The sequence below is a fragment of the Piliocolobus tephrosceles genome, chromosome 7 (assembly GCF_002776525.5).
Source record: "Piliocolobus tephrosceles isolate RC106 chromosome 7, ASM277652v3, whole genome shotgun sequence".
NCBI classification, from domain to species: domain Eukaryota; kingdom Metazoa; phylum Chordata; class Mammalia; order Primates; family Cercopithecidae; genus Piliocolobus; species Piliocolobus tephrosceles.
The window spans coordinates 1,387,929-1,415,638 of NC_045440.1; the positions used below are offsets into that span (position 1 = coordinate 1,387,929).

General features: G+C 52.5%; 1 protein-coding gene across 1 annotated transcript in view; it reads right to left on the minus strand.

Annotated features, from left to right (window-relative positions):
• Positions 1 to 1,051: 1,051 nt before the first annotated feature.
• Positions 1,052 to 27,710, minus strand: part of C7H8orf74 (chromosome 7 C8orf74 homolog) — a 28,661-nt gene continuing 2,002 nt past the window's right edge. Inside the window, exons 2-4 of the mRNA XM_023225316.2 lie at positions 27,352 to 27,544; positions 3,624 to 4,030; positions 1,052 to 1,414 (exon numbers count right to left, since the gene is read on the minus strand). Coding sequence (XP_023081084.1) covers positions 1,178 to 1,414; positions 3,624 to 4,030; positions 27,352 to 27,544 — 837 coding nt within the window. The 3' untranslated portion in view covers positions 1,052 to 1,177. The remainder of the gene's footprint in view (positions 1,415 to 3,623; positions 4,031 to 27,351; positions 27,545 to 27,710) is intronic.

A 27,710-nucleotide genomic window follows, 5' to 3' on the forward strand; every position in this document is an offset into this window, starting at 1 on the left:
GCCTAGAATGCAGAGGGCTGCTCTTCTCCTTCAGCAGGGCACCGCTCACTAAGGCCCCCCAACTCCTAAGGCAGCTGACTCTGCCTAGAAACACAGACACCAGGCGCACCTCAGGTGGCACAAACTAGAAAGTCGGTGTCAAAGGAGAGATGGGCAGGATGAGCTAATGACACGGACCTGCCTTACTGGATACAAGGGGTGCAGCAGGCAAATGGCAGAGCAGGGCAGAGGCAGTCTCGGGCTTGGGAAGAGGCAGTATGTGGTGACCCCCTCACCATTCTGATTTCGAGGGCCACGGTCACCTGTCAAACCAACAGCTCCAGGACGTGTGCCACTGTTTGTGTAAGAGGAATGATGCCCCTGGGAAACAGCACGGAAGCAGGAGGGCTTCTGCTCTCTGCTGTGTGACTTTGAGTACGTCCTTTTCCTCCATGAACCTTGAAACCCTTGACACATGGGAATAGCAAACCTCACCTTGTGTTTCTCCTAGGATATCTTAGTGAGAGAGGGACCTGAGACACCATCCCACAGCACCTCCACTCAACAGGAGAGAGAGTTGGGGTCCAGGGATGAAAGGGACACAGGCAGCATCACACAGCAGATCCACAGTAAAGCGGGCTCCAGGCCAGGTCTCCGACCTCTGGGACAGCACCTGCCCCTGGCCTGAGTCCAGACAGTGCAGCTGTTCCTGGGAGGAAGAGTTTTCTAGAGGGCACATGGCTCTGGGTCCTCTTGCGGGAGACCTATGGGCTGGGCTGCATGCAATGAAGCCTGTGGTTTAAATGTCAGGAGGAAGAATCCTAGGATAGATTCTTGTTACATGGCATGGGATTCCCTGGAGGGCTTTGCTGGTGTGTGGAGCACCCTCATTCTTACCAGCTTGCACCCATGGGTGGCTCCATCTTCAGCAGAGCTCAGACTTGTCAGCATGTGACAGGTACCCCCAGAGCAAAGCTCCATGCTTAGCAGAGGTGCACAGCCATCAGGGGAAATCATTTGGATTGGATTTTAGGTGGTAGCAGGTGGTTTCCAAGACAGAGACCAGTTGATGGCATGGGTTTGTTTCTTTTAATCGTGAGAAGTCTCTCTGTGGGTTGGTGCTGAACTCACCACGCTGCACGGCTCATGGCTGTGGGTGACTGGTTCCCAGTCAGTCTCGTGTGGCAGTTGGGGCCTTCTACTTCCTTGCCTTCACTTTCTTTTCTTTGTTCGCTCTGTGGGGCTTCAGGGCTTCCTCCTGGCCTGCGTGATTGGTGATGGGGGGCGGGATAGGGGTGGGGGTGTTGAGGTTCAGAGTTTTCTTCTGAAGCTTCAGGTCCAAGATGGCGAACGTGTTCCGGATCTTGCACTGCAGCAGCTCCTGCAGGAGCTCCATCTGGATGTGGATGACCTGGCGGACAAGGCTCTCCAACTCCTGAAAGGAATGGGGAGTGCCGGTGAGCGGGGTTGGGAGGTCTCACCACATCTGGTTCTCAACTCAGCCCCTACTGCGGGTATGAGGACGTGTCCACTGTCCACCCATCTCACCCTGCCCATGGGCCATGGCTGCCTTGACCTCTGGCTTCTGGTTGACTTCAGTCAACTAGGGGTGGGAGGTCTCAGGGTGGGGAGGTCCTCATCTTCTCCTGACCGACTGTGGGCTGGCCATGGCCACGGACCATGGGCAGTCACACTTCCTGTCCCTCAACCCTTGCCTATAACTAAAGCTCTCTTTTTGGATTCCAATAGTCACTCCCTCCTTTTTCTCTTTTGGCCTAGAGTGATGGCCAGGCTGTTTGAGTGTGTCATTTGTTCTGGGCCCATTGGCCAGTGCCGTATTTCCTATAGACCCTACTTCCTGGTCAATGCAGGCTCCACCTGGATACCCCGCCCCCAACCATCCTCATTCTCACCTCTCAAAGTTCTAGTGTCAGCTTCATGGGAGGGGACAGGGGAAATTGCTTCAGAGATTGGGCGTGTCATCCACCCAGGCAGCCATAGGAAGAGTGGAAACGCAGCCACCGTCCATCCACCGAGTTAAACAAGAAGCCCCATTGGTCAGCTCCATCAGAGTCATGGCCAACAGAGCCTGGAGACATGGACGATGTAAGTGTGTTTCTCCAGGTTCCCTGCCTGAGACAGCAGAGGAGCTATTGTCAGGGGACACACTGGAAGCAACTGGTTGTCCGTAGTGCATTTCTTTGAGATCTTGTATTCACTTAAAAGGTATGCAAAATTGTACATTTGCCCCAGCATATCCTCTTGGTTGTTTTTGTAGAAAAAATTATCGGGGAAGGTTGTTGTGCCATAGGAGAATGCGCAGTGTTTGTTCTATGCCCTTGAGTGCCCCATCTCAGGTGAATAGCTGGGGCACACGGTGTAGGGGGCTCTGGCTCACCAGCTCCGGCAGGCTGGGGCCAGCAGTGCCATGCTGGAGGCTGGGCGGGGAGCTGGGAGGAGCAGGCAGGAACAGCTGTGGGAAGTACGGGGCCGTTTGGGCCACTGTGGCAATGACCCGCCCCACCCCCTGTGCTAGAGCAAGGTCCTCTGCAGGGGGCCAGAGACGTAGACTGTTGCAGGGGTTTTGTTGGGTCTTTATTGAATGTCTTCATGAGCTAAGATTTCATGGCTCCCTGATGTGCTATTTGTCTGCAGACTTAACCTTAGATGAGCACCATCCAGGCTGCTGGATGCTCTGTGTGCTCATTGCTCTGTAGAGATTTTCCTGTGTGTGTGTGTGTGTGTGTGTGTGTGTGTGTGTAACCCTAAAGGAATACTTCCCAGGGCCATTTGCTCTTCAGCTGATGATTCAGAAACCAAAATCCCTTGGAACTCACAGGCCCTGCAACTCCCCGACCCCAATGCCTGAAACACACGCACATACATGCACACACACGTGCACATACTTGTCTCTCAAAGTATGTACAAAGATGATGCAACCATGATGACTTCAGTGCCTGTGTATAGCTAAGAAACCAATGTAGGCTTGGCCAGGCCCTCAAGAAGTCAGCTACCCTGGGGTTGGGGCCATCACGGTCATTGAAGAGCTGGTCATGGGAAATGCTGGCAGCTAGAGCCCCATTGGTCTGGCAGACCCTCCAAGAGGGCAGCCCAAAATCTGAGATCCAGGCACCAGATCCTCCCAGTCCTTCCCCGGTCCCAGCTCCGCCCTTTGTCTCCCTGGTCACATGACCCTCCCCAGCTGTCCCCATGTCCCTGCCTCTTCCATCTTCTCCCCTAGCCTGAGGGCGTGCCGGCTCTGGAGGACCTGCAGCAGTTCCAAAGCTGGAGTCTTTTTCCTGCCTCTCTTGGTGGAATCTGTCACTGACCAATGACACAGAGGAAGGAACTTAGATTTCAGGGTCAGTTAGGCTCAGTCCAAATGTGAACTCTACCCCATGCTAGCTTGGTGACCTTGGCGAGTTGAAAAGTTCTCTGAGCCTCAGTCGTCTCATCACTAAAACAGGGACATGAATTTCTACCTTTAGTCTACTGAGAAACCCGTGGTAGACTCTTGATTCCTCCCTGCATCTCTCCCCCTCCCATGGGTGCCAACGAGGAGCTCCCATCTGCAGTGACGCCAGATCTGGCTGATGTCTCTGCTGGCCCAGGTGCCCACCCATGGCAGGTGGTCAGAACCTCACCTGTCTCTCCAGGACCTGGCCAGGCTGCGCAGGCGCAGCAGCAGTGAACACCTTCTGCAGTGCGCTATCCAGCTCCAGGAGCAGCGCCTCTTTCAGGAGCAGCACATCGGCCCGCTTCTGTGCCTCGGCCTCCGTCAGCGCAGCCACCTGCTGCTGGTGGGTCCACAAGTCCCTGTCCATGCCCTCGGCCAGTGGGAGGGGCTGAGGTGGCATGCACACCTCCAGGTGGGCAACGGTCAGGTCGACCTGCTGGTCCTGGCCCAGGACATACTGGTAGAGTTTGTAGTGGCGGATGAAGGTATGGTGGAAGTAGTCGCAGAGGGCCAGCAGGTGGGTGGTGTTGAAATGGTCCTGGTAATCTCTGAGCTTGTTCCCCAGGATCGTCACAGCCTCAGTAATGGAGCAGCCTGTGGGCACAGGGGCCAGGTACAGAGTGGGAGTGGGACAGAGCTGCCCTGCCAGGCAGTGGATGTGGGCTCTGCACCTAGACAGCCTGGTCACAGAGCCCATGTCCCCACGGCATTTTAAAAAATATTTATTTCTATTTATTTTTTTGAGACGGGGTCTAACTCTGTCACCCAGGCTGGAGTGCAGTGGTGTGATCATAGCTCGCTGCAGCCGCCAATTTCCAGGCTCGAGAAATCCCCCTGCCTCAGCCTCCTGAGTAGCTGGGATTACAGGTACATGCTACCATACCTGACTAATTTTGTTTATTTTTTGTAGAGATGAGGTTATCACTATTTTGCCCAGGCTGAACTCCTGAACTCAATCGATCCTCCTGCCTTGGCCTCCTAAAGTGCTGGAATTATAGGCGTGAGCCACTGTGGCTGCTCTAACTGCAATTCTTATTACCATGCATTAGCTCTTGAAAAGTATGGAGTGTACCAAGTTTCTTTTTTTACTTGCAGTAACTTAAACTTATCCCATTTTTTCTTACATAATTACCCCAGTATAATTATATAATATGATTATATGATCTCAGAATAATCACATTATCATTACCAGTATTTTGTCTTTTTTGTTTCTTTGTTTTTCCGAACTCCTGGGCTCAAGCGATCTTCCTACTGTGGCCTCCCAATGTGTTGGGATTACAGGAGTGAACCACCACACCTGGCCAGTGTTTTGTCTTTTGATGCCTGTTTTAAAGACTTGCTTTAGTTGTGCTTTATCTTGTTTCCACTTCTCTTCAGGAAGGAGATGAGAAGGTAGAAAAGGAATTCCCATAAGAGTAGAGTAGGAGATGGCGGGGTGCGGTGACTCACACCTGTAATCCCAGCACTTTGGGAGGCTGAGGCGGGAGGATCACTTGAGGTCAGGAGTTCGAGACCAGCTTGGCCAACATGGCAAAACCCCATCTCTACTAGAAATACAAATATTAGCTGGGTGTGGTGGCAGGTGCCTGTAATCCCAGCTACTCAGGAGGCTGAGACAGGAGAATCGCTTGAACCCAGGAGGTGGAGGTTGCAGTGAGCCGAGATCATGCCACTGCACTTCAGCCTGGGAAACAGAGCAAGACTCCATCCCCCCGCCAAAAAAAAAAAAGAGTGGAAGCAGGTGATTGATGCCCAGGCAACTGCTGTGCTGGTGGCTTATGTTGCAGAGTTGGGAAAATATTATTTACCCCATGCAAAGGATTGGCTCTGAGGGTAGCACCGTGGGCAGTGCTCCTCAGGGGGTGACACATCTCCCTACTTCTTCTTTCCTCCTCTCCCATTCGCTCCTCCTGCTCACAACTCTTTCAGGTGCCCAGCACAGTGGTTGGAGGTGGGGCTCTCCCATCATCTGCTTGGTTCTCAACAGAGGAGGTGGTTCATGAAGGGTCGTGGCTGAATTACATGCCTACCCTGGTGAGTAGATGAGCAGACAGCAGGCAGAGAGACAGGCAAGTCAAGGGCAGCAGGAGAGCACGGCCCTGGTTTGGAGACCTGGGTTCTCATACACACTGTCCTGGAAGTGCACTGTGGACTTGGCCAAGCCTCTCCTGCTCTCTGATTCAGTGTCCCCCTCTGAAGAATGAGGGCTTGGGCCAGGTGCCCACCAGATCATGCACTTTGGAGAATTCCGCAGTTCCCTCTGCTGACAATGAAAGTAGCATATTGTAGGCAAGGAGCCAGGCTTTTCCCCGAAGTAGGGGATCTGGCTTGTCCACAGACCCCTTCCTTTGCTCTTCCTTTGTGTGAGCCCTCCATGGGGCCCTAGGCGGTTTCCTCACCCCCTGCTAGAGTGCTCCATGCCCCTTCAGCAGGGACTGTCTCAGCCTTGCCCACAAGTTTGTTTTGAATTCCCCCCACCCCCAGTCCCTTCATGCTCCCTCTTGGCTGGTCCCTGAGGCTGTCTTGCTCTGTATGGAAATATTCACCTTGAATCTCCCCAAAGTACCCAGAGGGTAGAGACATCATGGTCTTGGGAAAATATCAGCAAAAGGGGCACCACTCCACTTGGAGCCATGTTAGGATGTGCTGGGAGTGACGCCTGGATTCTGGCAATCTCAGCCTCCTGGGGGAGGGAAGGAGGGATTGCTCCACCACACAGAATTACAGACTGGAGGCTGTACTTCTCCTTTCTGTGATGGCAAACCAGCAGGCTTGGAGCCCAAGGGTTACACTCCTCTTGTGAGGGTACCAGGTTTGGAGGTCTGAGATACTCTATCCCTCTTAGATATGAGACTGGGCCTTTTTCCCTCAAATGTAAAATTCAGAAGAGTGATACTGACTTCACAGGCTTGTTGGAAGGGTCAAATGGGGTAAGATGTCCAGCTTCATACAGAGCCTAATGCAAGCCAGCAATCAATAAATGCTGTAGAAATAATTTATTTCTACCTTTGCAAAAAAATGTTTCTCCCTTCCACTTTCCCCTCCCCCATCGAGCCTTCCCTCTATTCCTTCCTTCATTCATCTCTGTCCATCTTTCCATTCATCCATTCTTCCACCCACCCATCCACCCATTCATCCATCGTCCTTCCACTTATCCATCCATCCATCCATTCATCCATCCATCCATCCATCCGTCCATCCATCCATTCTTCCACCCACCCATCCCTCCATCCACCCATCCATCCATCCATCCATCCATCCATCCATCCATCCATCCATTCATCCATCCATCCATTCATCCATTCTTCCAACCACCCATCTATTTTTCCACCCATTTGTTTATCCATTCACCTATTCATCCATCCATTAATTCTTCGATCTATCCACCCATCCATTCACCCACCCTTCTATCCATTTGTGAAAGGAAAATAAAAACTTGGGAACCCAATTCACTATGCCAAAAGAAAAAAATTAACCTGAAAGTTGAGTAACACAAGAAACTGCCTTTCCTTTGATTCCTAAGCAGGTAGCTACAAATAAAAGGTTAAATATCTCCACAGGTAGCTACTCTATGTTCACCTTATCTTAGATAAGGTGCCAATTTACTGAGCAAGGGAGGAACACATAATTGATTATTCCCCACCTGCTCCTTTTCTCTTGCAACATGTGGATCACCATACTCTCCTTCTTACCCCTCCAGCCCACTTTCCCCTTTAAATATTGAAGCCCTCAAAATTATCCTTGGAGAAAGGAACAGATCTTTCTTCCAGGTATGTCATTAGCCTTGGCAAAATCACCTTCTAAATGGATTGAGACCTGTCTCAGATACTTTTCGGTTTGCACGTTTATCCTTCCATTCACCCAAGATTAGTTTGTCAAATGGTGACTGAACCTATAAATTGTTACTGCCTATTAATTACTTGGCACTATGCAAGATTTTGGCAATACTATGACAACAAATAAGTCATATCCCCTGTTCTCAGATGCTTGCAGGAGAGACACAAGCAGATAATGGCAGTGCAGAGTAAAGAGGAACAGAGTTGGGTGAAGAAGGGCATGGACTTTAGGACCGGGTCCTTCTAGAGAAGGCGACGTGTGAGCTGCATCCCAGAGTGAGGCTGAGCCAGGCCCAGAAGTGGGGCCACTTCACAGCCCAGCTGAGTGACAGCAGAGGAGCAGGAAGCAGCCTGGCCTGGGTGGGAGCAAGGAGAGGCTTGTTGTCGTTGGCACCTAAAGGTGGAGGCAGATGATGGCAAGAGCTGCATGCAGAGGTGAGTGGAAGACAGACACAAGGGCCTTGGATGGACGCCATACTCAGAACCAGGGCTCTGTCTTCTGGGCAGTGCACAGAAGGAGCAGATCTGAGTGGCAGGACCTGGCCATCCTCAGACGTACGGTGTGCCAGACAGAAACCGGCACAACTCCCAGGTTCTTACAGGGGATGTTTGAAGGTCAGTGGGCCTACCAACAGAGAGAATACCATATGGTAAGATGCTGACCTCTGACATGACCCCTGCCCTCAGAGAGCTTCCAGTCTTGAAGAGGAGACAGTTGAATAAATGATGGCCACCTTTGTATTCTCGGCCCCCAGCACTGGGATTTGTGCACAGGAGGGGCCCAGTCAAAGTCTGCAGAGTAAATGAACCAGCTGTAATATGTCAAGGTGGAGGTGTTCATTCATTCTGTCAACAAATACTTCGGGGTTTCCCTGTGCCAGGAACTCTTCCAGGTTCCAGGGAGGTGGTGGAGGGCTGGGGAGGAAATGCACAGATATCTAGCTCTGCACAGGGCTCTGTGGGATTGACAGCACACATGACAGCAAGAAGGTCAGGAAGGGCTTCCCTGAGGAGGCAGTAAAGGGGCTGGGATGGACTGGGTCAAAGGGGTTTGCTGGGCAAAGAGGTGGTGAAGAGCAAGGCAGGAGGGGCAGCAGCTTGTGCAAGGGCCCTGTGGTTGAAGCAGGCATGGCCCTCTGAGGGACTGAAAGGTGGGGGAGGAAGGCAGTCAGCAGGCTAGAGATCTGCAGGTGAGGAGCTGCCTGGCTGGAGATGAGGTTGGGTAGGCCAGGCCCCGAAAGCCCCTAGCATGTCCTGCCCTGCAGGGGTCCCACCCCCAGGGTCACCGTCTGGCAGTACCCCCGACGGAGTCCTTCTCCAGAGTACTCATCAAGGTCTTTGATCTTGCGCATTTTACTGATGTGATTTGTTCTTGGTCATTTTCCCTCTACTAGCACTCAAGCTGTGAGAGAGCGAGAGGCCGTCTTTTCTGTTCACTGCTGGGTACCAAGTGCCAGAGCAGTGCCCAGCTCCTAGGAGGTGCTCTGCAGAGAAGGAGAGCCTTGTTGAATGGACACAAGGGAATGGGCACAGCACTTTCAGAGGCCAAGGCAGGGGGATCACTTGAGCTTGGGAGTTCAAGACCAGCCTGGGCAACATAGAAAGACCCCAACAGTATAAAAAAAAAAAAATAGCCAGCATGGTGGTGCATGCCTTTAGTCCCAGTTACTCAGGAGGCTGAGATAGGAGGATCACTTGAGCCCAGGAGGTCAAGGCTGCAGATCGTGCCACTGCACTCCAGTCTGGACGACAGCGTGAGATCTTGTCTCTCACACACACAAAAGGATTTATTTAAGGAACATTCCCATGTGCCAGGCATTGGGGGATGTTGCCTGTGGCCAAGGCTTTCACCATGGAGGCTGCTGGGCTGGCAGAACAGGCACCAAAGGCCAGGCCCACCCAGACGTGGCAGAAGGGTTTCCAGCTGGTAGGGGGTGAGTGAAGCCAGGTTCCAGGGAGCCAATTCTGACAGCAGGAGGAACAAGCTGTGTGGGAAGGAAGGGCCAAGGCCTCGGTGGGGATCAGCCTAGGGCAGGATCCAGGTCCAGCTTCACTCAAGACCAGAAGCTCTTGGCTGCTGCTGCCCTCTGGACACCAAAGACCCCCCTGGCCCCACATGCCCTGTGTCCCTTCCCGTCCTTTCACGCAGAGCTGGGCATCAGAGCATGCAGGCCGCCAACTGGCAGGAGCTTCCCCGCAGGGACACAGTGAGAGAAGAAGGAGCTCTGAGAGGCCAGGGGATCTGCACATGCCCCATGTGGGAGGCACCAGGCTGGGGTCCAGAGGCCGATGGGAAAGGCCACCCCAAGCAGAGGGGCCAGCAGCAGTGAAGGCCTGGGGCGAGTGGGGCACAGCGTGGCTGTGTGCACAGGGCCACACCCAGCTGTCCAGGAGGCAAAGCAGGATTCTGGGGACGGAGCTGGGGGACCCAGGGCTTGTGGTCAGTTTGGACAGGGTCATTCATGACAGCCCTGTGTGCCATGGGAAAGAGTTGACTTCATCATGGAACACGAGGACCTCCGAGGATAGCGTACACAGAATTATCAAATTCCTCAGGGTTAAGAACCTGGTGGAGAGGTACTGAGGCCAGACATGAGAGGTGGGGGCCATCCCAGAGGGAAGATGGTGACCGCGTGGAGGACAGCAGAGACTGCCCATCAAGGGATCCCAGAGGGTGAGCAGACATGAGGCCATCATTTTTGATCAGCAAGCTGGACTTGGGGCCTGGGTGGGGGCGACGGTGTGTGAGCTTCACCAGGTGACTCATCACACCTTCTCTGAACTGGCCAGAAGGTGCCCTCCTCCTCCAGCCTGGCCTGGCCTGATGGAGCATGGGGTGGGGTCACCTGCATCCTGCAGCTGTGGGTGGCTGTGTCTGCCTCCTTGGCGAAGGCCAGCCCCTGAGCCCCTCTGTTCAGCCCCAGCAGCCGTACAGAGCCCAGATCTGAAAGGAGAAGTCCACGAGGCTCAGTAGTGCGAATGCGCTCAGCCGCTGTGCTGAGCCAGGGTTTCCTGCTGGCTTGTCATCCTGGCCGATGCCCTACTATGACCACAGGCTGTGGCCTGCACCTAAGAGGTCATACAAACTAAGTGCAGACCTTGTCCTGGGTCAACAGGGAAGGAGGCCCTGGGTTGAATTCTAACTTTCAGCCCCCAGACACTCTTGGCTGATTCTGGGTTTCAGCAAAGCTTGTTGGAAGCTGGCTCATGAGACATACTTTCTTGGCCTTGGACCACACTCCCTGGGCCTCGGGTTGAGAAGTTCCTGGTGACTCAGAAAGCAGAGGGATTAAGTCTCAGGGAGAAGCCGCTGGCTGCAGGGCGGACAGATCTGTGCCTGCAAGTTGCTCTTCAATAACAGGGTGTGGCCTTCATTTGCATTGGCTGCTGGGAACTTCCTGAAGATGGTCCCCAAGCCCCTGGAGGCCAGCACCTGTGAGGAGATGCAGCGGGAGTGGGGGAGGAGAGGAATGAGGCGGGGAAGGGCGGGGGAGGCTTGTGGGGCAGATGTCAGCAGAAGCTCCACGATCAGGGCAGAAACGGCTCGGACCAGGAGCCTCCTGTGGCTTCCCTAGCCCCTCAAACCTGGAGTCTGGGCTGGGCGAGCAAGGGGAGATGCGCCATATCCCTGCAGGGCTGGAAACGGGGAAGGCTGCTCCTTCTGGGTGTGCCTGAGCGGGAGGACCCAGGTACCCCGATACACCAGTTTGGTTCCCCCATCTTGCCTCCCGGGGCAGGAACCAAGTCAGGCTACAGCCTGGCACTGCCCACCCTTCCCAACAGCTGAGCGCCTACCAGGGCTGACCCGGTAAGGTGGGAAGCAGACGAAGGCAAGGGCCCACCATCTCCACCCCGCCGCATCCTTCATCCCCCTGCATTGCCCTCTGCCCCCTTTGTGCTCCTGGGGAGACTCTACTAAACTCCTTCACCCCTGGGTGCCAGGGACTGTACTGCCCAGGTGAGCTCCCCTCAGTTAGGGAGCGCCCACTGCCTTGTGCCATGCATGCTCTAGGTCACTCGGTCTCCCAGCTCCCAGCAGAGTGAGGCTGGCACAGGCACCAACCCCTCTTCACCCGGGAGAGAAACTGAGGCTCAAAGAGGCTGAGGGGTTTGCATAGGGCCACTCAGGTGGTAAGTGCCTCAGCTGGAATTCAAACTCCAGGCCATCCAGCTCCAAGCAGCTTTGGGTCTTTTTGTAGATTCTTGGAGGTGGACACTGCAAGGGACCTCCAACCCCATTGGTCATATTTTCCAAAGAATGTTTTGCAATAGCTGTTGCAGTTGACCCTGGGACAACATGGGTTGGAACTGCAAGAAGAAGGAGTCCCTGGGCTGAATTCTAACTTTCGGCCTCCAGATGCTCCTGCGGGTCCACTTACACACAGATTTTCCTCCTGTGCCACCCTCAAAATGGTAAGACCAACCCCTGCTCTTCCTCCCCCTCTGCCTGTTCAACATGAAGATGACGAGAATAGTGGCCTTGATGATAATCCACTTCCGCTTAATGAAGGGTAAATGTATTTCCTCTTCCTTATGATTTTCTTAATATTTTCTTCAACCTACTTTATTGTAAGAACACAGTACATAATACATATTACATACAAAATATATGTGAATCAACGGTTTATGTCTGGTCAATGGTAGGCTATTAGTAAGTAAATTCTGGAAGAGTCCAAAGTTACATACGGGTTTTCAACTGCACAGGAGGTTGGTGGCCCTAAATCTCATGTTGTTCAAGAGTCACCTGTATATCAAAATGAATGTTTCGCGCCAGAGAGACCTTTAAAATATGTTGGATCCAAGGAGATTAAATAGTCTTAATATGCTAATGAACTCAACAAAATATGCAAATGAACTTAGCAGATCACCAAAAGGCATGGAGCGTTTGCAGTGTTTCTCAAATCTATTCTGGGCAAATAGTCTTTCTTGACCAAGGAGCACATGTCTCTGAACCAAGGAGAAATGTTGAGCTTGTCCAATCATTTTTCTCTACAAATGGGGAAACCGAGGCCCAGAAAAAGGATGAGACTTGCCTAAAGCTAACCTGTGGCAGAGTCAGGACCTGAGCTCCGCCCAGAGGGGAGGGGTCAGGAACCTGGCGGTAGAGCTGCCCTCCCCGTCACCACTCCCTGTGTAGGGAAGGGGTTGGTGTCTGTTTCCTTTCATGACCCTAGTCCTGGTGCTTTTTAGTAGGTCAGAAGTGTCTGTGAAGTGTGGGCTGGGGCACTGTCTGCCCAGGGAAGGGAATGGAGGAGCCAGGGCAGGAGACTGGGCCAGGCGCTGTTTCCTGGAGTGAGCTTTGTGGCTGCCCTGCTGACCACGGCCTGGGGACAGACAGGATTGTCAGGAACAGCCCTGAGAGCTTGCCACCTTTTTGCTTGAGACCTCTTCTGTGGCTCCTGCCTGTCCCGGGGTCCCTGGACTGCTGGCCTCCCCACCTCCTACTGCAGCACAAGTGGTCCCTTCAGGATGACCCCTTTCCAAAGCCACCTGGTAAACTGCAGGGAGAGGAGAGAGGGCAGGCTGGCTGGGCCTGACACTCCTGTGGGGAGGAGGAGCCGCCGCATCCCTCATGACCTCATCAGGATGGGCCTGGACTGGCCAGAGGAGGACCACGCTGGCTGGAGATGCATCATCCTCCTGCCCCGTGACTTCGGCACCAAGGATTCAATAACTGCGTGTTCTGTTCTCAGCCACCATTCATGGCCACACGGCAGCCACCATGAAGCTTAGGGAACACCTGGACTGAAGATGGCACTGACGCTGGGGCCATTCCTTGACGCTCAGTTCCTCTGTCGGGGCAGTGGGGCGTGTCTGGTATGAGCACAGACTGGAGATTCAGGCAGATGCGGGCTCACCTCGGGCTGCACAACTTCATCACTTGCACACGTTATTTTGCCTCTCTGGGCATCAGCGTTCTTTTCCTTTGTCTTTTTTATTCCATTTATTAAAGTTCAAAAACTGGCACAACTATGGTGTTAGAAGTCAGTAGTAGTTTCTGGAAAGGGTCAGAAAGAGGCTTTTGGTTGCTGATAATGTTTTTTTTTTTTTTTTTTTTTTTTTTGAGATGCAGTTTTGCTCTGTCGCCCAGGCTGGAGTGCAGTAGCGTGATGTTGGCTCACTGCAGCCTCCGCCTCCCAGGTTCAAGTGATTCTCCTGCCTCTGCCTCCCAAGTAGGTGGAATTACAGGTGCCCACTACCACGCCTGGCTAATTTTTGTATTTTTAGTAGAGACAGCCCTCGCCATATTGGCCAGGCTGTTCTTGAATTCCTGACCTCAAGTGATCCACCCACCTCAGCCTCCCAAAGTGCTGGGATTACAGGTGTGAGCCACTGCGCCTGGCCCGGTTGCTGATAATGTTTTAATTCTACTTTCTAGTTCTGGATGCTGTTAAATGGGCACACTTTCTGAGAAATATCAAGATGAACATTTATAATTTATGCATTTTTCTGTGTATGCTATAATTAAATGAAAGATTTACTTTAAGAAGATGGTGACCCTGAAAAATAAGTTATTCCTAATTTGTGCAATGATGATAAAATCACAGAAAAGTAAACAGATTTTAAAAAATAGCATTTAAAAGCAGAATCTTTTCACACTGGAAGCAGTTTTTCTAATGCAATCTATTTCTTTTTTTTTTTTTTTTTTTATTTTCTGAGATAGAGTCTCACTGTGTCACCCAGGCTGGATTGCAGTGGTGCGATCTCGCTCAGCTCATTGCAACCTCCGCCTCCCGGATTCAAGCGATTCTCCTGTCTCAGCCTCCCAAGTAGCTGTGTTTTTAGTAGAGATGGGGGTTTCACCATGTTGGTCAGGCTGGTCTTGAACTCCTGATCTCAGGTAGTTCACCCTGAGATACACCCGCCTTGGCCTCCCAAAGTGCTGTGATTACAGGCATGAGCCACTGTACCTGGCCATAATGCAATCTATTTCTATTATGCAAGACTTTTAATAAAAACCATTGCATATATTGATTGCACAGTCTAAGAGACGTGGGCAGCAGTGTTCTTACTTGTAAAATAGAGACAGTAAAAATATCTGCCTCATAAGATTAGAGGACAGCATGCATATATGGTGCTTTCCACAGTGCCTGGTACACAGTAAACACTCAATAAGTAATGCCATTGTCACCATCATTGCCATCATCAGGCTTCTGCTGGCATTCCTACTCCCTGGTGGGCTGTGCGGGCTCCTGGACTCAACCTGCTTTGGCAGAGAATGAAGCATGGCTCTAGGACAACAACCCTGGAGACGGGATTTCTTCAATCCAATCCCTTCTTGGCAGTTGCCTGGTGATTCTATTCACCTACAGTGCCATGGGCTGGCACAGGGCCCCACCTGAAGAGTAGTGGAGGCTCTTTCTTTCCTGGTCACTCAAACAGTGGAGGGGACAGGACAACTGGGAGTGGGCTGGGTCCCCAGTTATGGGGTGCACAGGGTAGGGGAAGAGGCCACTACTTACTGCATAACTCAACAGGCCCTTGCGCTGTATCCTTTCTCCCCACTATTGTGGATGCCTCCATGGCAAGAAACTGCTAGATGAGCCAGACTTCCCAAATCCAAATCAAGATTCTCTTTTTGTTACTATTATTGAATTAATTAATTTTTAAATACCACCAGGTGTTCGAGGGTGGTCTCCCATCCAAGTACTAACCATCTCCGACTCTGCTTAGCTTCCAAGACCAGACAAGATAGGCACGTTCAAACTGGTATGGCCATAGACCCAAGTCTAGATTCTTGCACTGAAAAGCATGTGGGTGCTTATGAGAATGACAGGACAGATCATGGAAAATCTTCCCAGAAAGCTCTGGACCTGTGATTGCTGCCCAGTGCTAAGCTCTCAGGAAATAATACTACCACTACATTAGTGTGTTATTTTACAGTTATAAAGCATTTACATTATTCATCAACTCATTTAATTATCACAACCAACCTATGAAATAGGTGTTTGACACCATTTAATGGATGAAGAAACTGAGGTTTAGAGCATGCATGTGGCTTGTCTACTGCTATTCAGTAGTGAAATCGGTTCTCAATTCAGATCCTCCAACTCTAAGAAGAGTACACCACAGCCATTTTTTAGGAGTGAATGGAAGATATATGAAATACACAGCACTACAGTATGTCCACTAGCATTCTTGGATTTAAATTTAATTTTTCAATTGTTGTGAATATACATAACCTAAAATTGACCATTTTAACTGTTTTCTTTTTCTTTCTTTCTTTTTTTCTTTTTTCTTTTTTTTGAGACGGAGTCTCACTCTGTCACCCAGGCTAGGGTGCAGTGGTACAAACTCGGCTTACTGCAACCTCCATCTCCTGGGTTCAAGCAATTATCCTGCCTCAGCCTCCTGAGTAGCTGGGACTATAGGCATGTGTCACCATGTCCGGCTAATTTTTTGTATTTTTAGTAGAGACGGAATTTCACTGTGTTAGACATGATGGTCTCAACCTCCTGACCTCATGATCCACCTGCCTTGGCCTCCCAAAATGCTGGGATTACAGGCGTGAGCCACTGCACCCAGCCCATTTTAACTATTTTTAAGTGTATAGTTCTTTGGCGTTAAGAACATTCACATTATTTTGCAGCCATCACTACCATCCATCTCCAGAACTTTCTCATCATCCCAAACTAGAACTCCATATCCATTAAACATTAACTCCACACTCCCCCTTCCTCCGGCCCTTGGCAATCCCCATTCTACTTCCTGTCTCTATGAATTTGACTACTCTGGGTTCCTCATAGACGGACTCATATGATATTTATTTTTTGGCATCTAGATTATTTCACATAACATAATATCTTCAAGGTTCCTCCATGTTGTAACGTGGGGCAGAATTGCCTTCCTTTGTAAGGTTGAATGATATTCCATTGTATGGCTAGACCACATTCTGCTTATCCATTCATCCATCCATGCTCACCTGGGTGACTTTCACTTTTGGCTATTGTAAGCAATGCTTCTATGAGCATAGGTGTATAAACACCTGCCCGAGTCTCCACTTTCAGTTCTTTTGGGTGTGTCCCCACAGGAACAATTGGTGAATCCTATGCCAATTCCATGGTTGCCTTTTTGAGGAACCGCCATATTGGTTTCATCCACTATGTCTTTTCAATTTGTTAAGATACAGTAGTCCCCCCTTAACTGCAGCTCCAGTTTCCTTGGTTTTAGTAACCTGTGGCCAACCGTAGTCCAAAAACATTAAGTAGAAATTTCCGGAAATAAATAGTTCATAAGTTTTAGATGTTGCACCGTTTTGAGTGGCATGATGGAATCTGCATCATCCTGCTCCGTCCCACATGGAGCGTGGATCAATCCTTCCTTCAGGGGACCCCTGCTCTCAACGCCACCCTCCCATTGGTCACTTAGGAGCCATCTCTGTTATCAGAAGGACGGTCGAGTTATCACAGCGCTCGTGCTCAAGTCACCCTTATTTGACTTAATGATGGCCCCAAAGCGCAACAGTAGTGATGCTGGCAATTTGGATATGCCAAACATAAGCTACCAAGTGCTTCCTTTCAGTGAAAAGGTGAAAGTTCTTGATTTCGTAAGGAAAGAAAGAAAATCATATGCTGAGGTTTCTAAGAACTACGTACGAACAAATCTTCTATCTGTGAAACTGTGAAGGGAGAAAAATACATTTGTGAGTAGTGGATATAGGGTGTGGTACTATCCCCGGTTTCAGGCACCACCTGGGGGGTGTTGAAATATATTCCTGATGGTGGATTAGAGTGGACTACTATAAACCAATAGCCATATTAAGGAAAAATCTACTCAAACACTAGGATTAGAAATATTTTGTTGTCCTTTTAAAGACATTCTTTTTGGTCACTTGCCTAGGGTTCAGAGGGCAAGCACAGCACCATATTTTGTTTTGTTTTGTTTTGTTTTTGAGACGGAGTCTTGCTCTGTCGCCCAGGCTGGAGTGCAATGGTGACATCTCGGCTCACTGCAAGCTCCGCCTCCCGGGTTCACGCCATTCTCCTGCCTCAGCCTCCAGAGTAGCAGGGACTATAGGCACCGCCACCATGCCCAGCTAATTTTTTTTTTTTTTTTTTTTTGTATTTTTAGTAGAGACAGGATTTCACCATGTTAGCCAGGATGGTCTTGATCTCCTGACATTGTGATCCACCCGCCTCGGCCTCCCAAAGTGCTGGGATTACAGGCGTGAGCCACAGCGCCCGGCCAGGACCACATGCTTTAAAGACTGTCATGGGCTCTTGTCCACACCCTTCTCTTTGTCCACAATGGTCCCCCTACCTGGTCCGCTTAGCAGACTCGGCACCTCATCAATCCTTGCCCCCATTTCTCAAGAATCAGGAAGCTAGAATGATTCATGTGAAAGAGCTTTGGCAGAAGGGACAGGCTCTGCGGCCAGGAAGACCCAAGGTTATTATTGGTTCTGCGCTTTACTGTGTGATGATTGACAAGTTACCTAACCTCTCTGAACTTCAGTTGTGTTAGTGAAATGGGGACAACAGTACCCATGCACCCAAGACTGCCATGGGGATCAAATGAGATGATATGGGCAGAGAGCTCAGTGTGCCATGTCTATGGCTGAGATTATGATCATCCATCCCTTCCCTGGTCCTGGAAGCATGGGGCTCCTGTCCTGCTGCAGTCACCTCCCGCCTAGCCTCACAGGAAGGCCGGCTCCTTAGCACGCAGGGATTTGGGTTCACTCTGGGAGAATGGGGCAGAACAGGGGCCAGCCAGCGGAAGGCTCCAAGAGGCAGCTTTCCGTGCAACAGCAGGAAGAACTTTCCAGAAGCACCGGCTGCTCCCTGGCAGAGTAGGTCTCCTCTGCAGAAGTGAGGAGGTGTGCCCCATGACTCTGACAGCTGGGGGCCTCAGATGCTCAGACGGGATTCCTGGATGTGTGTCAGGTGGGGGTTGGATCCGGAGACTTCTAGGGCCCCTCTCAACTCTCAGAATCTGTGGGGATTTCCATGGAGCTGGCAGTCCCTGTAGCCACAACTGGGGCACTGCCAGTGCATCTTGGCCAAGCCCTTCAGCTGACTCGGGCTTGGTGAGGGAAGCCCTGACTTGGGGTCCTCATCATCCTCATGGTCATCGTCCCCCAGAGATGAAAGCAACTGGGCAGTCCCACCGTCTCAGGGACACAGTGCCATTCCCAGCCCGAGATGCGGCTACTCCATTCTCATACCTTGTCCCCTCTAATGCTGGGGACTCCAAGGCTGACCAGTATGTCCAGCTGATGGGGGAAGAACCTGAGAATTCAGACGTGGGAAGGGGTCCTGAGAGAACGTTTACCATCCGCCCACACACAGGTGGCACATCCAGGCCAGGACACCTTAGCCAAAGGGTACAACTCACCCTGCCAGCTGGGCCTGGGCCATTCACCATCCTGGAGCCTTCCTGCTGGGGCCAGGATCCCAGCCTCTCCTGTGAACAGCTCTGGGTGACCCAGTTAGGAAGTCAGTAGGTGTCAGACCTGGCTCATCCAGGTGTTGCTCCATCTGCACTCCACAGCCCCAGCCCACTTGCTGTGGGGGCTCTCCTGGGCTGCCTGCTTCTCAGGCCTTCCTGCACCCCTGGACGGGTGGACAGGTCCCCGTGGTCAAAATGAAAAGTTGCGCGGCTGGGTGGGTGCTGACCTGGTTCAAATCCTGACACCGCTCACTCAAGGTGTGGCCTTGGGCAAGTTACCTAATCTCTCCAGACCTCAGTGTCTTCATCTTTCAAATGGCACCTGTGATGCCAGACTGCAGTGACAATTACAGAAGCTGTGTAAAAGGCCAGGCACATGGCACACAGGGCCTCCCTCTGTGGGATGGATGGTCTCTTGCAGAAGGCAGGGGAAGGTTTCTACGGCCCCGTCTTGATTTCTGGCCTACTTACTGACACTGGCTCACTCAAGGAGTGGTGACCTCGCCCAGTGTTACGAGATGGACTGCTCATATCCTAGTTTACGTGGTGAGGTCCTAACCTCCACTATGTCAGGACGTATTTGGAAAGAGGGTCTTTATAGAGTTGATTAGGGTCAAATGAGATCATTAGGGCCGGCCTTCAGCCAACAGGACTGCTGTCATCATAAGTAGAGAAAACATGGACATACACAGAGACGCCGGGGCACAGGTGCACAGAGAGAGACCACAAGAGGATGGGAGGAGAAGGCGGCCGTCCGCAAGCCAAGGAGAGAGGCTTCAAGAGAAACCAGCCCTTCCAGGACCTTGACCTTGGACTTCCAGCCTCCAGAACTATGAGGAAATGAATGTTGTTGAACCCACGCAGTACGTGGTTCTGTGCGGCAGCCCTGGTGAACTAATACCGCAGGGAGGGCATCTACACAAGGAGAGTTGCCCGTTTGTCCCAAGAAATGCCCCTCTAAGATCTCAATCTAGAGCTGCTGTGGAGACTTCCACCATCCGTCAATCAGGAAGTCTCATTTAAAGACCCTCCAGGTCTCGCCTGAGGGGTGTCAGGTTCTGGTTGGGAAGGAGGGTCCCTGGAGGCCTTTCCCAGGCTGCGGAGGGTGGCACCTTCTCTCTGCTTCGCGGGTCTGGAGAGGCTGGAGGCTCCCCACTTGAGGGCGGAGTACTTCAGGGCTGCTGGGCAGACCTAGGCATGGCCATGGTTGTCCCAGCAAGAACTGTTGTGCCAGGAGCTTGGAAGAGTCACTGCCTCCTGCCAGCCCAGGCTGCTGTGGGCAGGTGGCTGCTTTCCCGTCCTAGGCTACCTGGGCAGCATTTCCTTTAGAATCAGGAGTGACCATGGGTGGAATTGCAGATGCCAGGACCATGACGCCTTTCACCAGGCACTCACCCGGATGCCCTGTGCCTCCACTGACCGGTCTCAAGGCCCACCTCCTGCCAGGCCTGGGATTTGGGGGCCGGGCCATATGCAAAGGTTCTTCCTGCTTCAGCTGTGTTGATGGAGCGTCTGAGAGAGGCCGTGTCTGCCACGCGTGATGACGGTGAAGGGCGGCGTGGCACGAGGTCAGAGCGGTGGTGGGCTGGGGAGGGCCTGCAGGTGCCAGGTGCCACAGGTGGGACACCTCCAGGTTCAGCTTTCTGTCAAGGAAAGCCTGAAGCAGGGGAGGCTGTCCCCACCTTCCCTGCCTCCTGTGCAGGCCTCCTGGGTACCCTAAATCTCTGCGGCTCCTCAAGGCCCGCACATCCCTCTCCTCTCCTGAGCCTCCCCAGGGTTAGACAAGGCGGGCAAACTGTGCCCCCGTCCTGTGGTTTTCTCCCACCAGGACGTCCCAAGCTGAAAGACTCCCACTCTGTGTCACAGCTGGTGGCTTCACCCTTGGCCCGGGGGAGATGGCTGGATATGGTCTGCCCAGAGATTCCTGGAGGCTGGCCAAGAAGGCACAAGGAAAGGACTCCTTCTTCTGGCCTGGTGTGAGGAGCAGAATGTCCTGGAGAGACGTTTGCCAGGCCAGGGCAAGCCAAAGCTTTTGAAGAAAGGGCCCCTTCCCTCCCTGTGCCAAGGCCTGATTGGGCCGGGAGATATGCTGCACCGGTAGCTGTCCTGGCAGAGCTCTGAATCAGTGCTGTGCAAACATGACCCTCCTTCACGGCGACTGCCAACTTTCTTATCTAGAATGCACACACAACACAACCATCCTTAGCTCCAGACTAACGACGAAAATGCCCCTGGAGAAGCCACCTTCCACGACGACTGAAAGCCCAGCGTGGATTTGAGCCGAAACAGACACAGAACCCCCGCCCCTGCCCTGGCTGCCTGCACCACATTCTGAGATAGGGATAATGCCAAGAGGAGGACAGGGTGGGATGCAAGGTGGGAGAGAGCTGGAATGTGCCAGGGACCGGACCTGCCACGTACGCCAGCTCTTTCTGCCCCTGGCCACCTAAGCCCCTCCTGAGGACAGCCGTTTCCTGCTCTCTCGGCCTGGTAGGCAGCAAGGATGGCTCCCTCGTGTGCCCAGGGCCAAGCGTGAGTGTGGGCAGCTGATTAGAGTCCAGGCCAGAGGTGGTCTGGCCCTCCCTTCTGCTGGCCCGTGCCTTGAACCCATCTGCAGGATGAAGGGAAGGCAAGAAAGGGCATAGACGGCCGGGCGCGGTGGCTCAAGCCTGGAATCCCAGCACTTTGGGAGGCCGAGACGGGCGGATCACGAGGTCAGGAGATCGAGACCATCCTGGCTAACACGCTGAAACCCCGTCTCTACTAAAAAATACAAAAAACTAGCCGGGCGAGGTGGCGGGCGCCTGTAGTCCCAGCTACTCGGGAGGCTGAGGCAGGAGAATGGCGTGAACCCGGGAGGCGGAGCTTGCAGTGAGCTGAGATTCGGCCACTGCACTCCAGTCTGGGCGACAGAGCGAGACTCCGTCTCAAAAAAAAAGAAAGGGCATAGACAGTGAGCACCACCCCAATGGCCCGCATGCAGCTCCTTCTTGCCCTGAACCATGGGTGCAGAGAGTGGCACCTTCTCTCTGCTTGGCGAGTCTTGGACATGGGTGGACATGGACATGGGACCATCCCATGTCGCCTCCAGGCATATGGTAGTGAACACTGATTAAGCACTTACTGTGTGCTGTTCACCCTGCTGCGAGTGCTGCAAGTCCGATTCATTCGCGCCTTCCTGTGAGGAGGAACTGTTACTGCCCCCATTTTACAGAGGAGGAAACAGAGGCACAGAGAGGGAAATACTGTTCTCAAGGCTGTGCCATGAAGTGACAGTGGTGGGATTTCAACTGAGACCTCTTGACTGCAGAGTTTGCTCTGCGGCCTCTCACATCAGTGGTGTGTGCAGTGTGGAAGGGGCATCACTGGGGCAAGGCATTGGAGCAAGTCACTGGTGCAAGGAGCATCACTGCAGGCCAGCCCTCGCCTCCTCTGCGCATCGTGAACTCTGTCTCCATGGGCATTGGGAATCGACTCATTTATTGGTTCGTTCATTCATTTCTTCCTTCAACTCCTATTCTGTGCCATATGCGTCGCTCAGCACTCGGGGGTCAGAGGGGACAAAGATGTACAGGGTGCAGACCCCTCTCCCACAGCTCCAGCCTCTCCAGGCCAGGCCTTTCTCACTCTCCAGCTGATGACTCCAGGGAGGCCCGTGGTCTGCATGGAGAGGGAAGGGGGACAGCCTGGTGAAGCAGGGCGTGAGAAGGACAGACGAGACCTGTGGTCTGCGTGGAGAGGGAAGGGGGACGGCCTGGTGAAGCAGGGTGTGAGAAGGACAGATGAGACAGTCATCACAGGAAAGGAGCCAGACTGGGCACGCCTGCAGGGCCCAGAGGGAACGCAGCTGCAGAAATGCAAGTGTGAGGCGTCCAGCCCATGGCCATGGCCTGGAGAGAGAAGCTTAGCCCATGAGGCCCAACGCTGGAGGGGCCAAGATCAGCTCTGGGTGGTGCGATCCAAGGACAGGGAGAGGCTTAGTCAGGAGGGGAGTTTACCCAGGGCTGGAGGGCACAGGAGGGAATGGAGGATAGATAAGTGCTGGTGACTCAGAGCCTATGGTCCAAACCTGCGCAGTGCCACTTGGATGTCACCAGAGAAGATCAAGGTTAGGGCTGGGGTTGGGCAGAACTGGAGCAGAAACAACTGAGCAAAGCTGGGGGAGGAGAGGCTGAGGTCTCCATGAGCGGTGCCGCAGGACTGCCTAGGCCACTGCCGTCCAGGTGGCGCAGGCAGAGGACCTAAAGTTCCAGGTGGACAGTGGAGCCCAGGAGGGTGCCTGAGACCCTTGCAAGTGGGTGTAGCATAAAGGCGGACTCCAGTGCACACTTTCAGGGCTTCCTCTATGCTGACTGCTTTTCCAGGGCCATAAATGAACTCAACAAGCCTGTGAAGCGGATGCTGTTCTTGTCCCAGGTTTACAGATGAGTGACCCGAAGCACAGAGGGAGTGGCCAAGGTCCCACAGCTAGGAAATGGCAAAACTGGGGCCCCAGAAACATGTAAGGCTCAGCCTGGGCCTGGAGGTGACGGCAGCGTTTGTCAATGAGGAGGACCCGGGGAAGGAGGTGCTGCTGGAATTCTACCCTCTGCATCTGGGAGACTGTGGGGTTGTTCATGTTCTCATGAGTGTCCCTGTGCAAGGCAGTAAGAACACAGGTGCTGACAAGGACTCCACCTGGGCCAGCCTCCTGGCTCAGGGACAGCAGGCACCATCCGGACCAGCACCGTGGTGAGCCGAGGTGCAGGAGGCCTGGCTCTCGTGGGGCTCTGCACCCTGCGGTGCTCCAGCTGCACTCCGCTGCCTACTCTCCGCACTGCAGCCAGCCTGGCACGGCTCTCAGGAGCCAGCTCTCCTGGTGGGCCAGTCACCCCCTGGGCAGAACTGGGACAGTTCATTTGCCTCCTGTCTCACTCCTGACTTCTGAAACAAATCTGCAGTTTGCTTTTTTTTTTTTAAATTACTTCCTGGCCCTGCCTCTGACCCTGCCCCATCTCCTGCAGTGCAGGGTCACTGGGCAGTGCAGGGGCTGAGGAGAAGGGGCCGTGGCACGTGTCTACTGGGCCTCGTTCTTGCTAGGGCTGATCTGAAGCAGGTGACCCCTGACTATGCCAGGTTTCTGGATCACATCCTGCTCCCTCGAGTTCCCAGGTCCCTGTGTCTCCTAAAAATCGAGGTGCCACTCACTGGGCACTTCCCAGGCACCGAGCGCCATGCTGAGGGCTTTAAGGCACAGTCTCATTTGATCCTTCTAATAATCCCAGGAGGAGAGTGATCCTGCGTCCTCATTTTTCTAGATGTGTTCACAGAGGCTCAGAGGGATGAGACCTGCTCTAGATCCAGTAAAGGGCCAGGTAGGATCTGGATTTCCCTGTGAACCCCCAGCCTCCTGATGTCTATTTTCAGCCAGTTTAACTTCAGGCAGGGGAAGCCCACCTAAGAGCTTGTTTCGAGTCCATGTTTGTATCAACCATGCCTCACACTTCTTCAGATGATACGAAGGTGAGAGGAGAAACTTGTAAACTGGATGGGCCAGGATTAAGGCTGAGAATATTTCAGGAGGAAGGAAAGGAAGGCCAGTCTGAACGACGTGGCATCCGTGGGGGTGACTGAGGGTCTGCAAGTGCATTCGAAATCGCCATTGCACAAGGGCAGGATGGGGAAATGGTTAGGGGCTTTAGTGGACCGCCAGCCTGGTGCCAATCTGTGTACCTGATGCTGATAAAGCCAATGCCCTCATCGGCTATTTAAACAGGAGCATCATGACCAGCACAGGGGAGACGGCACATCCCTGGCCATCTGATTGCTGTGTTTGAATCCAGATACCACATGTTGAGACTAATACTGACAAACACAAGGCTACCTGAATGAGGGCAGCCAGAGAGGGGCAGAGGTTAGTTAGGAGGTGGGGGGGGCGCAGGGTCTATGGGAAGGATGTCACATTAAAATAGAAAAAGAGATGATGTGGTGTGGGTGGTAGTAAACACAGGCATATTTGACTCATTATATACCACATCTGAAGACTAAACTATGGTAAATAATGAAAATATGTTAAATAAATAAAATGGCATATATATGATTTATGGAAGCTCTAAACAAATGTATGTAGCCGAAATTTAGCTAGCATTTCAGTAAATATTTGAATTTTTAAAAAGAATAATAAAAGGTACTAGGATGTCTAGTCCAAATGGAAAGATGTACTAGTCGCATTATATGAAGCCCAATAAATATGCTCGGGGCCCACAGGCTGCTGAGAATCGGGAAGACAGATCTGGAGAGGGCAGAAGGCGGCTGTAGGCTAGATGCAAGAAAGAACTTCCTAAGGATGAGTGTGGTCATGTGCGGCATGAAGTGCGGGAGGAGGAGGGGCTCCCTGTCCCTTAGGGGGTGCCAGTTGGCATCCAGGGGCTCCCTGGAGTCAGGGAGAGGAGTTTTCTGTGCACTCAGTTGGAGGGTCCATGGGACAGAGCTGCGCTGTGTTGGTAAGGCATGCTCCAACCAGAAGTGCCGAAAGCTCCAAGGCCCCCTCATCTTGGGTTGAAGTTGGGTTTGCATCATCATCGACTGTTTTTCAAGGGCTTGGCCTGCGAAGGCTCTGATGGGGACTTGAAAGAGTTTGCTTCCCACCTGCTTGCTTGCGGCTGACATCCCTCTTCCTGGTTGTCAGTGTCTGTTCTGGCCACGAACCCCTCCAGAGCTCAGACACCAGGACTGCACTCTGGTACCCACATGTGGCCGTGAGCAGTGGGGAGGCGGGACCCTGAGATACCCTGAAGGCTCCTGTCTGTGGGGCTAGGGATGGCAGGAGGGAGATGAGATGTCCTGAGGATCTCTGAGTCCAGCCTGTGAGTGATGCCATGTCTTGCTCTAGCCTTTAGGCTGGGACCACTGGGTGGGAGCGCAGGCTGGCAGGAGAGAATTGGAAGAGAACCTGGCAGCCGAAGAAATTAAAGAAAGGCTGGCCCAGGTGTGCCTAAGGCTGGGCGCACTGGATGCCTTCAAACAGAGGTGCCGTGGGACATTCTGTGTGTCTGAAAAAGCACTCGCAGTTTGGTAAATCGATTGCAGAATGCATGATTTGAAAGTAGTGGACCAATCAAGAGTGGGGGTGGAAATGGTACTGGCCCTGGTGATGGTCAGAAGTGGTGAGATTAGAGAAGGACATTGACATGCTGCCAGCAGTACTGAGTGATGAGTTATGGCTGCCTTGAGGATGGCGCCTTGTGCATGAGAGACATAGCATCGTGCAGCCTGTGTGATTGGCAGCTACTGAGATTGTGACCAGAAAGCCAGGGAAGGCCTCTAATGTGCCTCACTTTAAAAAAAATCTTACTATACATTTTTTGGAAAATAATTTCAAAGCAAAATAAATTACATGAAAAGTTGCAACAATAGTAGAAAGAAACTCTTCCCAGTCCACTTAAAAGAAGTGCCCCACCCGACACACCCCACTGAAGCATCCTTTCACGTATATCTTCTAAAGCAAGAATGTTCATCTTCACGACCATCCGATCCAGACCCTCACCCTGAACGTGTCACTACCGCCGGGTCCCCAGACCGACCTCTGGTTTCCACAGTTCTCCCAATAACCTCATTCATAGCAAAAAGAGCCAGACAGGCCGCAGGTCACATTTGAACACATCCCTTCGCCTCTTTCAGTTTGGAAAGGTTTATCAGTCTTTCCTTGGCTCTTATGGCCTTTGAGTGTTTGGATCTGGCAGGAGAGCTACTTTGAGCAATGCTCCTAATTTGCTTTTTCTCTTGATTAGATCTGGGCTGTGAGTCTTTGTTGGAACCATAATGGGAGGATGCTGGTTTCTCGCTGCATCTGACCAGGTACATGGGATTGTCTGTGTGGCCTCTTACTGACAATGTCCACTTGGATCACTTGACTAAGGAGGCAGCTGTCAGCTTCTTCCCTGTAAGAGTATTCCTTTCTCTTTGTCACTAGGAAGGAGGTTGTGGGAGAGGTTCTTAGAAAGCATGGAAGTATCCCATTTCTCATCACGCATCCGCCCACTACTTTCAGCACCCAGGGATGGTTCTCAGTGGAATGAAGCAGCACTGTGAGGGCAGCCACAGAGAGCCTGCCTCATGTATTTGCCTAATGAATGAATCTGCACTTCATTGCCCAAGAGGTAGGTGGAGTGACCACAGCTCCCTATGCCACCAGGTCCTTTTCTCATGCAAGCCCAGCACAGGGCCAGGGTGGGAGCAATGCTGCCTCCGTGCACCCGACTGACTGCATCCTCCATCTTTGCATGAGCGAGCTCCAGGGCTCCCCTGGACTTGCAGCAAAGCCAGATCTCCCACCAGGAACAACATGCAGCCCTTCAGGGTCCAGGAAGGGTTTTAAGTTGGGGAAGGTGACACATTTGATTTACGTTAAGCGAAACCAAACCAAACCAAAACAAAAGCGAACACCCTGGCTGTTGTGCCAACAGCTTGGAGTAGTTCAGATTTACAGTCAGGCAGACCAATGAAGACTCAGAGAGGATGTTTGGGAAGCCTGGGTAGAGATCAAATTTTCAAGCGAGGAAATTTGCAAGTGAGGAGGCCCAATGCCAGGGAAAGGCAGGAAGGGGCCCTGGCTCCTCCCAGGCTGCCGGGGCTGTGAATGGCAGGGGAGTCCTACGTGCACCCACCCATCCCACCAGCCTCTGCTGACCTGCCCTGGACGCCCCTTACCTTTGGTTTCCCTAAGCAGCTCTTCTGTGAACTTGACCACCTGGGCCACCTCCACCCATGGGAAGCCTTTGCCCACTGCAAAGATGATGCTGTCATAGAGGGTGTCCAGCAGGATGCTCCTCCGGGAGTCTCTCTGTTCATCAAACTCCTCCCAGTTAAGAAGCCTCCGCAGGCGCTCCCGACCTTGTGGTCTCTGCAGAGCATGACATGGGAATTGCAGGGTGTGATATGGGGTTGGCAGGGCATGATATGGGGGCAGTAGGGTGTGATATGGGGGTTGGAGGGCATGATATGGGGGCTGCAGGGTGTGACATGGGAGCTGCATGGCAAGAAATGGGGTTTGCAGGGCATGATATGGG